This window comes from Aedes albopictus, chromosome 2 (assembly GCF_035046485.1).
Source record: "Aedes albopictus strain Foshan chromosome 2, AalbF5, whole genome shotgun sequence".
Lineage (NCBI taxonomy): Eukaryota > Metazoa > Arthropoda > Insecta > Diptera > Culicidae > Aedes > Aedes albopictus.
In genome coordinates this window covers 410,084,588-410,098,588 of record NC_085137.1, presented here as the reverse complement: position 1 = coordinate 410,098,588, position 14,001 = coordinate 410,084,588, and the positions used below count along the sequence as shown (strand labels likewise).

The window sequence follows — 14,001 nt, the reverse complement described above, 5'->3', positions numbered from 1 at the left end:
TGATTTCATTTGTTTACCATTAGAGTCAAGCTTTAATAATTGTATTGTTAGAGCAACCTTTGCTAGTTTGTACATTGCATTTATTCAGATTTTGCAGTGTTGACTTATTGAATTATCGTATATCACCTTTTAATGCACCCTAATGTAAAGAAAAAATGTAATGCATCAATACATTGATAATGCCAATCTAAAGGATTATTGCATGAGAAGTGTGGAATTACTGCATTTTGCATTGCAAAGGTTGATATTCAGTCTAATTCGTACAATGATATAATGCTTGTGGTTACTTGGGTAGTGTTTTCTTCAGAGATTCTTCCAGGAAATTCTCCAGGAACACTTTCAGAAATTTTTCAGGGATTCCTCCAGACATTCCTCCAAGAGAATTCATCCAGAGATTCGTCCAGGAATTCCTTCAGGAATTCCTCTAAGGTTTTCTTCACAAATTTCTCCAGGGATATTCCCAGAGGATCCTCCAAGGAATCCTCCAGAAATTCCCCCAAGGGTTCTTCGAAGAAATCTTCCTGGGATTTGTAACCAGTTGGTTCCAATTCTTCGTGTGTTTGAGTGTTTGTTTTTAGAAAATTCATGTTTTTAAATACAGTGGCGTTTCGGTTTTATCACTAGTCGTTTTAATCACTACTCGCTTAAATTCACGGTTTTCTATTCGATTTTATCACGATTTCCGTTTCGTTTTTATCACACTTGTTCTGAAACATTCCGGAATCAAAATAAAATCAATACAGCATTGCCCAGTCCACCAAAGCTGTTAAAAAATGTGAACTACGACTCACATATTTTACAGCTGAACAATTTTGAATAAAAAAAAATACATTTTTTCTCGTTTCACCAAATTCACGGTATCGTTTATATCACGATAATTTTTTTTTGATCGTGATAAAACCGAAAAACCACTGTACTAAATAAATCAGAAGGCACACCCTAGCGAGTAACCGTACCGCTATTGATAATAAAACGTTAAATAAAGGAGATTGAGAGCAATGAGGTACAGATACACTGCCATGAATCGCATATCTGTCCCATTTGCATAGGAAATCCAGCAAAGATGGGACTGATATGCGATTCACGGCAGTACTAGAAATCCTCTACATAGAGATAAGCGGAAGTTACATATGTCGATTCGGCAACGCTGTTCATTTTGTTTACATCAGCTGCCAACACTTGCTGCAAAGCTAGATGTTCAAACTTTGTGCGTGACTTCGTAGTGGTTCAAGTTGTTTTGTTTACATTTTCTAATTATGGTAGATTTTTTTTTTCAAAATTTTTGATAAAAATAGCGGAGCAATCGATGAAATCTGAAATTTATTGCAAAGTGTTAAGCTAAACATATCGGCAGAAATGAAGCAAGAAGCAGCAATGAAAGTTTTTTCGAGATGTGCAGCAACAAAAGTTTCGTCATAAGCTTGAGCTTTTGAAAGCAGAATTAATTAAATTCTATCTTTTTACTAAACTTACATATACCGTCAATTTCTCGATATTAAAAATAAATAATTTTAATTTATTTAGTTCGGATTGCAATACCGTTCAATCGACGCCTTCTTACGAACGATCAGCCTGTTCATTTGGCTCACACACTCTAAAAAGTATTCACGTCCAAGTTACGTGAAAAATCACGTACTTACTGGTTATGCTTCTTCCGGTCTGTTTCACATGATTCCGGTGATTCTCACATGAGATCAGTTCAGTTTCACCTTCAGTTCAGGTCACAATGACGTGATTTGCCTGTCTGAAAAAATATGAGTGAAGTTTCATACTGAGTGACCAACATGGCGGCAGTGGACGAGGCAGTGGATTGGCAGCTGTTGTTATCTGAAAACTGTTGTTTTATGGAAATCCGGGTAAGTTTATTATTATTATTAATTTGTCTATACATTTGGTTGTAGTTTTATATGTGCTCTATTAATTTCTTACAGTAAACTTTCATATTCATCGCGAGAACAACGGCAACACAGCTGCAGTTTACGAGCCAGCAACAATGGTCTACTTCTTAGTGCAATGCAGATGATTGATTTTTTTGTATAAATTTAACTTTAATTTGAAATAAATTAGTGGAAATGAATATTGTGTATTAAGTTTATCATTTTTAAACAAGAATTACAAAAATCGCGTTAAAGACCTTTTTGAGCTACCTGAACAATAACGTCATTTTCACGTGAAAATCATGTAACCGAGAATCTCTCACCGGTGAGTTCCTCCACCTGAAATTCATGTAACTTTTACATGAAAAGTATGGTGGACGAGAATTACCTATGTTTTCACGTAAATCGGACGTGAAGATTTTTCAGAGTGCACTTTGACAGTTCTTTCTGCACGATTGGCTTACAATGGCCGCCTCCGCAGATCTCAATAATGTAGGATTACTAGGCAGTACAGGTGGCACAGATAAACATTGCAAACCACTGGTTGTCTCTTTTGTTCTACCGCTGATCAAATGCAACTAAATTAGTGACGTCACTAATTGAGTTGCATTTGATCAACGGTAGAACAAAAGGGACAACCAGTGGTTTCCAATGTTTATCTACGCCACCTGTATCTACCTCATTGGATTGAAAGCCCTGTTACGATCGTTACGAGAGGGGTGCTAAGATGGCAGTCGCTAAGAGGGAATGGCAAATAGATGAGCGCCGATGAGCGCAGCCATCTTCAATTTTGGAAGATTTGGTCAGAAATTATAAAGGCGTCCGTGTGTGAAGACCAGTTAAAAATGCAGTGAAATTATAAAAATTAAAATTCATCCAAGACATTTCTCCAGGAATTCCGGCTGGGTCTCATTCAAGAGTTCTTCCAGGAATTGCACCAGGAATTTGTTCAAAAGGCATTCCTCCTGGATTCTCTCTGTAGATTTTCCCGGGAATTGCTCCAGGGATTTTATCAGCAATTGCTTCAGAGATTTCTCCAATAATTTCTCCAAGGATCCCTTCTGAAATTTCTCTAAGATTTCTTCTAGAATTTCCTTCAAGGAATCTTCCAGAAATTTAGGATTTCCTCATGAGAACTCTTCAGATATTTTTCTAGGTATTCCTCCCATGATTTATACAAAAATACCTCCAGGTAGACTCTCAGAAATTCTTCCAGAGATCCCTCCGGGAATTCCTCCAGGCAATCTTGTAGAAATTGCTCCAGGGATTCATACAGGTGTTTCTTCAGTAATTTATCCAGGAAATATTCCAGGGATTGTTCTGGGAATTCTCCCAGGGATTGCTCCAGGAATTCCTCAAATGATTTCTTCTGAAATTTCTATCAGGTTCTCCTCAAAAATTCATTCAGGAATTCCTTCGGAAATTTCAGAAATCATTCAATCATCTTGTTGAGTGAAACAACACATCCGTGCTGCTGGCAACCGCTGGCAGGAGAGAAACATCCAGTACTACTTTTTTCAAAACACACACACTATGTATATCCAAATAGCAAATTAAATCAGATTTTTTTGTATCGTAGACTAGATCAGACGCGTGATCTTCATCGTTGAAGAGAAGTTTCCGCTTTTTACAGTCCACTGTCTTCCGAGCTCGCACACATCTTTTTAGGGATGTACCCAAGAATTTCTCCAGGATCACCTGGTGATTTTTTTCTTATTATTTCAAGAATTTCTGGAGGAATTCTTCCAATGAATAGTATTGGCAGATAATTTAAAAAGGAATCATACAGGAACAAGGAAATTCTAGTTTAGTCATCAAAAGAGTTCGTAATTTCCAAAACAGTTCAGCTATAATTTCTTATGAATGTTTTGTAGACATTATCAAAAAAAAAAATCAGTGCAAAATAATGCACGAATAAGTGAAAATCCCTAATCTTCCAGAAATTGGTCACCGCTACCAGCACCACGATGATTTATATAGACCAGGCGGGGTTTTTTTTACGTATGTAATGTACAAAAAACAACAGCATGACTGCTGAAGGGTTACATAATTCTTTTAAAATAATGTATTGCGTTTAGTTATAAAAGCTGGTAGGTACAAATTTGCTAAAGGTGCTTTCCCCCTCCTGACCGAAAAGCTGGCTACGCCCTTGCCGCCACCCCGAATCGCTATCGAGGGTGATGAAATCGAGGCGGTTGAAGAATTTGTGTACTTGAGCTCACTGGTGACCGCTGGCAATGACACCAGCAGAGAAATTGGTTGATTTCCAACCGTATTGTTAACTTATGGGACTTTTTGACGCTAGCAGAGAAACTCAAGGATGCATTATGGCTGGAATCGAGCTAACTATGGACCCCGCCGAACTCTACGACCGAACAAAGTTCGCCGTCACACAAAGTTCACTATCTACAAAACGCTGATCAGACCGGTAATCGTGTATGGGCACGAAGCATTGACTACGTGCAGAGGACCAACGTGCCCTTGGACTTTTCGAACGGAAGGTGTTGCATACCATCTACGGCGGAGTGCAGAATGAAGACTGGATTTGAAGAAGGCGAATGAACCACGAGCTGCATCAGCTGCTGAGTGAACCAACCATCGTCCATACCGCGAAAATCGGGAGGCTACGGTGGGCGGGACACGTCATCAGGATGTCGGATAGCAACCCGACTAAAATGGTTCTCGAGAGTCATCCGACCGGTACAAGAAGACGTGGAGCGCAGCGAGCTAGGTGGGTCGACCAAGTGGAGGACGATATGCGCACCCTACGCAGAGTGTGGCACTGGAGACAAACAGCCATGGACCGAGTGGAATGGAGGCGGCTACTATGTACAGCAAAGGCCACCCCGGCCAGTGAAGAGAATTGTCAGACAAAAGAGGCACAAAACAAGCAACAAAGAAGGTGCGACGATTAGTCTTTATCCCTACTGGTGACAGATAATGACATGATCTCGAAATTTTTTGTTGCAGACAAAACGGAAGCTGAATTTGTTGCGTACTTTTCAACTCGTGAATAAACAATTATTACCAACCCAAAGTCGAAACTGTTTGATGATAGAGCTTCACCAGAGTTGCACTGTTTACCGACTCGAAGTTACCGTTCGAAGATCGCAATGCAAGGCTTAAAAATCTCCAAACTCGTGGTGTACGATGTTAATCCCATTATTTTCAAGTTGGGACAAACTTATGTCGCATGGGTTGTTTTGTCGCAACAAATACAGGTTGCGACATTGTCATTATTGTTGCGCGATGGTTGAATTTTGATTCACTGACCCCGGCCTTAGCGTGATCGGTAAGGTAAGTAAGAACTTACCACAGACAAACAGACGTAACACTTGCGAAATTTCCATCGACCACGCTTTTAACGATCATTTTAAATTTTCATAGTAGTGGCTTTCACAATCAGAGGCGTGCGCATCGTTTTTCTATGCGTCTGACGTTTCACACTAGCGCCTTCTGTTGATGATATTGCACAACACAGTGGTTCGTGCAACTTTTCCACCAGGTGATGGTAGTGTGAGCTGGGCGATGGATTTCCATGAAAATCGTTCAAGGTGTTACGTCTGTTTGTCTGTGAACTTACTATAAACCTAACAGAAATTAATATAAACGCCGCCGCCGGTGAAATCTGCTACGGCGCACACGTCTAACAAGGTTTTGCCTTTGCCCAGGGATGGAGTGTTCTCAAACACAAATCAGTACGCTATTATGCATAACATGAACAATTTTCAAAATTTATTTTAAAACATCAAAAAAGTAAATTCCAGACATTTGTTGCTATTATTTGATTTTCATTTTCATTTATCTTTAATGTAAGATATATTTTCAATAAAAACTCCTGCCTCTACGGCCGAAAGTGCTGTTTTAAACTAGTAAGTAGTGAATTCCCCACAACACTTAGAAACGTGCACAATATTTGACTCAGATTGTAGCTAGCCTAAATACTACAAGCAGAAGAATAACCTACTAGTACCTATGTGGTATGAGAATTAATCCTCCAATTGAGATCATTTCGATTGAGTTGGGATTAGTGTGTGATTTTTTGTTTGCAAGCCTTTCTCGATAATTCTTCTAAGTAGATTAGAGGCGATTTAGTAGCTGCTATTATTGTTCTGCGTTCAAGTCTTTTGTATATTACAATTCTGTTTACCAGTGGAATGATTGTCGAGTGATTCTGTGTGCTGTTCTGGTGGAATGTAGTGCAATTACTATTACTATTCAAAATCTACCTAGCTATTGTACACATCGCGTTGTCCGATGTCTAAAACTATGAGCTGAAATCTTCTGTTAGGATGAAGGCACTTGTATGTAACAACTTTCTATGAGATTCACACTCCTCCGCTTCTCTGTGCGGTGGCTTAATATTGACTCAAATCTTACGGCTAAACTCCCTTTTGATAAAGGGACTAGAAAGCTACCTTTTCATAACAAAAACTGTATTGCACACGAGTGTCGATTCCGTGGTAAAACTTATCGATCTAGATTTTCCATTCCTTTAAAAACTTAACAACACGATTCAACTCGTTGAGCCACATTTTTAGCTCGTTCGGTGTGTCCACCGAGAGGAGATAGTTTCTGGTGTGCTCCGATTGTTGGGACTGCGATGGCGAGTGAGGTGGCTGCTGCTGTGATTGTCCCTGAGACGACGATGGCTGCTGATCGGAGTTTTGATTATGCGAATCGGAGTCTTTGTAGCTGCTGATTCCACTGCTGCTGCAACTGTTGATTCCCTTGGCAATTACCTCCACCTGTAGAGTGCGGGGCCGTGAACAGATCGCTCGTTCGGCAAGCTTCACTTCTTCGCCGATGCACTTGGTCAGATCGATTTGGAGAGTGGGGAGCTGGGAGGAAATATTATTGAAAGTTAGAACTGCTGAATCGGAAGAACCCCATACGTGACCATTGCTTAGGCATAAGATGTAGAACATCCAATTAGAAAAGAAGGACCATGACTAATACCAATTGGGGTTTATCCTCAAGATAATTGTGGCTTCCCAAAAACATTAGAAACATCCCGAAAACTCACCTTCTCTTGACATTCCTGTGGGTAGTTCCAAAATTCCAACACAAATCCGTTCACCTTGCACCACTTGCGACCCCAGTCGATCCGCTCGTTCCGGATGTCACCAACCGTCAGGAACCCACTGATGTCCGAGTTGGCGAAGAGCACTTCGCTCTTGAAGCTCATCCCGATGCCGCCCAGCAGATTCGAGTTGTACACCGTCGAGTCCAGCTGCAGGTACTTGAAGTCCTCCACCAGGTAGATGTTGTGATCGCCCTGTTTGCGCACCATTTGCTGGAAGTTACTCGATGCCGAGTAGTAGGGCGACTGGTGACAGCTGTCCAGCAGTTGTTCATTGGCCACCTGGTGCTGGTGATGGTGGCCACTCGATGGGAGCAAATGGGACGCGGTCAGGGTGATGTATCCTTGCGATTTGAAGCGGGAAAATTCATTATCAAAGTCGAAGTTTTTCGGGGAGCTGGAGCGAGGCGTTAGTAGCTTTGCCGGGTTGCGCAGCTTTGCCGGACTCGGGAGGGAATCCAACAGGTTTTTATTGTCCTGGAATAAATTCAAAGTTTTAGTATGTAAATTGATAAATTTATTCGAACTAGATTCAATTCTGAAATTGCCCACAAAAAGGTTACATTTTACTTTCACTCTATGATCTTACCTTGTTCAAGTGGTACTTGCTCTCGAAGCTATAGTTTCGGGCATTCTTGCGCAGTCGCAGCACGTATACTTCTACCCGGATTCGGTAGTCAGCCTCCAGATCGTGAAACTTGATCTCACAATTACGAAAGTACACCCTGTCCTCGTAGCGTTCCTTGGCGAGGGTGGCCTTTACCTGGTTCTTATAGGAGCACACGATCAGGTAGAAGTAATTGAACAGCATATCATTCATGGCAGTTTCCTTCAACGGAAACTCGAAATGATTCAGTGCCACCAGGCCGATTTTCTTACTATCGAGAGAAACCTTTCCATTGATTCCATTGTAATCGATCTTGCTTAGTTCGTTCCGAGCGGCTGTCTCCTTCAGGGTGGAAAGTAACATCAATCGCTCTGCTTCAATCAGCTCTGAGGAACACTCAAACTCCCTCGTGTTCCGACAAACCGCCAACGCTTGTTTCAACTGTTTCCTCAAATCGCACTGCGTCTTGATCTGATTCACTAGTTCCGCCAGGAACTGACTGCTTAATTCCGCTAATGATCCTGCGTTGCTGAGTGATTGATACACCTCCTCAGCATCCACCTCGCTCTCGTACTTTCGCTGATAGTCACTCAGATTGAACGCCACTTTATTGCCTTCTTCTCGCTTTACATTCGACTTCTCATCAAATAGATTCGCGATCTTTCGATGCTCATTTTTGATGAATCTCTTACTCTTTCGGAACGAAGACCTCAACCTATCCTTCAGACTCCGGTAGATATCACTGCCGTTCAACCGCATCTTGTCCGCCGACGATGGTGAGCTATTCACAGGCGAAAGATTCGATCCACTGTATTCCTGTGCACTCATCAGCTCCGAAATGTTGTCCGTGTCGATGGTAGAGTTCAGCTGGTTTCCACTCTTCCCGATAAAATCCACCGTATCGTATCCGGTCACGAAAGCGTCCGATTCCGTGTCGATTGTTCCAATTTCCGATAAAGTGATGTTTTCGCGCAGCGTCGTTAGCAAATCGTCCAATCCTCTGTCCTGATACTTCTGAAGTGATTCGATCTGGCGAAGAAGAGGTAGAAAAATGGGGATATTTGTTAGTTTTCTACCTTCGGGTGTTAAAATGGATTAACGAGGTAGGTAAATTATCCGCTTGGGACGAATCTTCTTGTGTTGTTTCAAGAAAATAACGGTTTATGGCGGATTATACCTGACCACCAGTGAGCTACGTGCCGAAAGGGACATGATCATTTTAGCACATATGAAACGGACAAGGGAAAATATGGTTTCACATTAAGCGATTTACATAGTGTACTCTGTGTATCATCCCTTTTGGCGTTTACCAATTGATGTTGCTGTTCTTTGTTGTGTTGTGATTGTGAAGAGTTTAAGGGCGGACGGGACGGTCGGGGAAATATCCGCCATTGCTCTGTTGCTACTAAGATGGTAATCTCAAATTCTACTTCATATTTTGCAACAAAAACCTATCACTGTGTATGCTCACTTGCAGTGCATATGCTGATTGTTTTTCAGCATCTTCAGTGCGATAGAACTCGAGATTACCATCTTCAAAATCGCGAGGCAAATTGTTAGAAAGAGAGGCAAGATAGGAAAAATAACACGGCGTCCCGTTTCACCTTAATCTTGCCTCGTTTGGGTAGTGGCTACGGTTAGGATAGCTCAGATCAGTTTTCAGCAAAAAAGAAAAGCAACGATCAATCTTTACAGACTTATGCAAAATGATACAGCCCAAGTGGCGTTAGTCCAAGAATCTTACTTTCGTAAGGGGAATTTCTATCAAGGAAACCTTGTGAATCCAGTGTTTGCTACTTTCAGTAGAAATGAAATGGCAAACTCGCGTGTCTTGCCTCGAGCATGTGCGCTTGTCAACAACGCAATCGTAGCTACACTCATCTCTACTAGAGATGTATGTGCTGTTACAATCGATGTATCTGTTGGCAACCTCAACAGGAAATACGTCTATTGTTCAGTTTATTTACCACATGATGAACCATCCCCTACGGATGCTTTCAAACAAGTCATCGCATACTGCACTTCAAAAGGCCTTCCGCTAATTGTTGGCAGTAGTGCTAATGCTCACCATATCATCTGGGGCAGCTCAAACATTAACTTGAGAGGCTCCAGTTTGATGGAGTACTTAAGTAGTACAGGTCTTGCATTACTTAACATAGGCAACCGCTAGAGAGGAAGTGTTAGATATAACGCTTGGCTCTAGTAGAATACGTCACGAGCTGACCAATTGGCATGTGTCAGATGAAGAAACTTTATCTGACCATCGCTACATTTTTTTTTTTTTGAACATTAAATGTTACTTCGCAAACATTGCGTTTCAGGAATCCTCGGTCAACAAACTGGGATTGCGGCCAAATTTCATGGATACTCACGGCAGCCTATTTAATGCACCCATAGATAAACGAAAGTGCACCATAGAAAAACAAAAATGCACCATAAATAATTAAGTAATGTACCGATAAAATGCACAGCATTCTCCATAAATAAATATAAATGTTCCATAATAAATTAAAAATGTAGCGGTAAACCAAAAAAATTTCTAGTTAAAAATGAAACATTGTATCAATAAAAAATTAAATAAAACACCATAAACAAATAAGTTTGCCCCATAAAAAATAATAAAAATATCCATAAATAATGAACATTTGCTCCATAATTATACCATATTTGCTCCATAAAAAATTGAAATTGCACCATAAATATAATCAAATTGCACCATAAACAAATTGTAAATTTTACCACAAAGAATGTAAAAGCTACATAAATTTAATCTTATTGTACCATTGCTGCAGTGTCCAACGACATATAGTTTTAGGATGTGGATGGGATAATGTTAATATGAAAAGTAAGAAGAAAATAAACAGAAACCATGTACCGAAGCACGCATCTATGATAGAACGACTTAAAAGATGGAAACACTATGAATGCAATTTACCGGATAATCGCTTGCTGTTCGAACTCGCTAACGCTCACGGGATAACATCTCTGTTTGCATTATACCGGGCAAATTCTTGGATTTGTGGATTACCTAGAACCGAATCGACACAGTTACAACGCATCCACAGGCTACGCCGCATGTATTAAAAGAATCCGCATTTTGAAAGAAGGGTTAACCCTTGGAGTTTACATAATATGTAATGTAAATATATTATATTTATTAATGATTTCAATTTGATCGGAAAAATTATCAAAAAAATAATCCATGGTTTATATAATTATAAAATAAACTTTTAACTAGAAAATCTTTTGGTTTACCGCTACATTTTTAATTTATTATGGAATATTTATATTTATTTATGGAGAAAGCTGTGCATTTTGTCGGTACATTGCTTAATTATTTATGGTGCATTTTGATTTTCCTATGGTGCATTTTGCAATTATTATGGCCGCAATAACCTTTTACCGTATTTTAATGGCTAGTAGCACAGGAAATATGTAAGTATATAGTAATATGTGTAATTTAAAAGGCTATATTCTGCTCCTTCTGCCTTATTTAAAAAAAATCAATTCTGACTATACATGTCAATGGTTGCTCCTCCGTGATTGATCTGAGCTGGTACCAATTGCACTGGGATCCAAATGAATAAGGGCTGGGACACTCCACTTATTCTAAAAGTGCAATTTAAGCAGCTCATACATTCTTGATCAATAACGGCGCCGACCACGTCCTTATAGTCAGTTAGGAAGGGAAAGGAATGTTCTAACATTCTAGTGTGCTGGTTGTTGCTACTAAAGACCGAGATCACCTCTGCATCCCCACAACCAGCACGGATGCGATCCATGGATAGGGGTTATTTTTATAGTGTTCGTGATAGATTGTGTGGTGAATAAGGTGAATAAGGTCAAGCGGCACAGCACGCTTTGGTTGCATAACTTGTAGGCGTTATATATACTGTGCTGTGAGAAGAAGTTGGAAGGGAGGGAAACGACTTTTTTCCAATTCGTTTCTGGTTCTAGTGAAGACTATGGACATATGAATATACATTAGTTGTATATGTAGAGAAGAGAGAGCGAGAGAAAGTGGATAGAAAGATATAAAGTAGGATGAAAGGAACGGGCCAGGGATTGAACCCATGACCTTCTGCATACGAATCAGAAGCGGTAGCCACTAGACCACCAATCCCGTTTTCTGCTCTCCTGATAATCTAAAAAGAATCTAATAAAAAGAACGTCAGTTGTTATCAGGATACTTAGTTTATTTTATAATTATATAAACCATGGATTATTTTTTTGATAATTTTTCCGATCAAATTGAAATCATTAATAAATATAATATATTTACATTACATATTATGTAAACTCCAAGGGTTAACCCTTCTTTCAAAATGCGGATTCTTTTAATACATGCGGCGTAGCCTGTGGATGCGTTGTAACTGTGTCGATTCGGTTCTAGGTAATCCACAAATCCAAGAATTTGCCCGGTATAATGCAAACAGAGATGTTATCCCGTGAGCGTTAGCGAGTTCGAACAGCAAGCGATTATCCGGTAAATTGCATTCATAGTGTTTCCATCTTTTAAGTCGTTCTATCATAGATGCGTGCTTCGGTACATGGTTTCTGTTTATTTTCTTCTTACTTTTCATATTAACATTATCCCATCCACATCCTAAAACTATATGTCGTTGGACACTGCAGCAATGGTACAATAAGATTAAATTTATGTAGCTTTTACATTCTTTGTGGTAAAATTTACAATTTGTTTATGGTGCAATTTGATTATATTTATGGTGCAATTTCAATTTTTTATGGAGCAAATATGGTATAATTATGGAGCAAATGTTCATTATTTATGGATATTTTTATTATTTTTTATGGGGCAAACTTATTTGTTTATGGTGTTTTATTTAATTTTTTATTGATACAATGTTTCATTTTTAACTAGAAATTTTTTTGGTTTACCGCTACATTTTTAATTTATTATGGAACATTTATATTTATTTATGGAGAATGCTGTGCATTTTATCGGTACATTACTTAATTATTTATGGTGCATTTTTGTTTTTCTATGGTGCACTTTCGTTTATCTATGGGTGCATTAAATAGGCTGCCGTCAAGAATCGCGCGTGAAACAACTCAAGCATGAGATTTGAGAATTTGAGTTTTTACCAACACTGCTTATTCAGCACACACTTCCCCGGATGTGTGGATATTACATCTTCGGATGAACCTGATGTCTTCTCTTGTAGTTATGATTCCCTGGCATGGGCTAAGAGTATTGTACCGTGGGGTGCCCTAATTTCGTGCGCGCCCAAACTTCGTTAACTTCTGACATCTGAGAGTATTATTATCTAATTAACAGCGGAATCATCAAAAGTTTGCTATAACCTCAAAACTACATTTGATCTCAATACAATTCACAATAAAAAAAATGAAAAATTTGATTTATGTCAAAGATTGAAAAATAAATTGCAAATGTATGCAAATAGCAGATGCCATATTCAAAGATACGAGAAAATCAACACTCACGGAAGTGAACAAGTATTTCGATCTCTAGCAAAAGTAATTATTCCAATTTTTGTTTGATTATTTCAATTCAATATGTTTTATTATTATACGCAATAAAATTACTTAAAAATGTTGTTTTCTTATTTTATTTCAACATTTACGTTGTTGGCGAAATTAGGAACCCACAATTTGTATGGGTCCCTAATTTCGTGCACTCTTTTTTATAACTTTGTTTTAGAGGTTCATGAGTACTTTTAGCCATTGCATGATTCGGTTATTAATAATAGGTCTAATAACTTATTTGATTGGTTTAAATTAGTTAGGGACTACTCATAAACTACGTAGAAAGTGAAAAAAAAATAAACAAAATTTTAAATGTGGGAATACTAAGTAAGCTCAGGATGATTTTATTTATCCAAACATTGGGAGTAGTAGCTTACAGCCGATAATTTCATTCAAGCAAATCATTACCGTAAGCCTTATTGCCAAAACACGAACTTGGAAGACGACACTTTACTAGAACTAACCTCCCGAGGAATGTGCCTATTGATGGCACATAATAGAAACGTAAAAAGCTACAATTACAAAAATGAATTGATTCACATTACTGACCATCAAAAAAGTTAGTGAACATTTGATTCAAATAGCAAACAATATATTGTTTAATTAAGATGTCAGTTAAAGAGCAAACAAACGTCAAAAATAATAACCCTTAAAACTACAGAAGGATTTTTGGAAATCTTAATGTAAACATCCGGACCAACATGGGAAACAGCAAATATTCACTCATATACTCACAGATGTCGATTTTATCTACACTTTATGGTTTCATTGGTATTGTACGAGTATGCTACGTATTAAAAATTAACACATTTAGGCGAATTCTACGTCTTTTAGAGTGAGCGAAATTTGGACCCATTTTGAACGAAATTTGGAACCCGTGCACGAAATATGGCACTTTCAAACAAATCAAAACTAATGCTGCAACT

General features: G+C 38.9%; 1 protein-coding gene and 1 long non-coding RNA gene across 2 annotated transcripts in view; one reads left to right on the top strand and one right to left on the bottom strand.

Annotated features, from left to right (window-relative positions):
* The first annotated feature begins 1,591 nt into the window (after positions 1–1,591).
* Positions 1,592–2,077, top strand: LOC115268562 (uncharacterized). Its single transcript, XR_003898350.2, has 2 exons — positions 1,592–1,856; positions 1,932–2,077. It is a non-coding gene; the product is annotated as an uncharacterized LOC115268562 (long non-coding RNA).
* Positions 2,078–5,590: 3,513 nt separating this feature from the next.
* The window catches only part of LOC109417983 (uncharacterized), a 515,951-nt gene continuing 507,540 nt past the window's right edge, over positions 5,591–14,001 (bottom strand). Inside the window, exons 5-7 of the mRNA XM_062853432.1 lie at positions 7,550–8,596; positions 6,904–7,437; positions 5,591–6,718 (exon numbers count right to left, since the gene is read on the bottom strand). Of these exons, the coding sequence (XP_062709416.1) occupies positions 6,356–6,718; positions 6,904–7,437; positions 7,550–8,596 (1,944 nt within the window). The 3' untranslated portion in view covers positions 5,591–6,355. The remainder of the gene's footprint in view (positions 6,719–6,903; positions 7,438–7,549; positions 8,597–14,001) is intronic.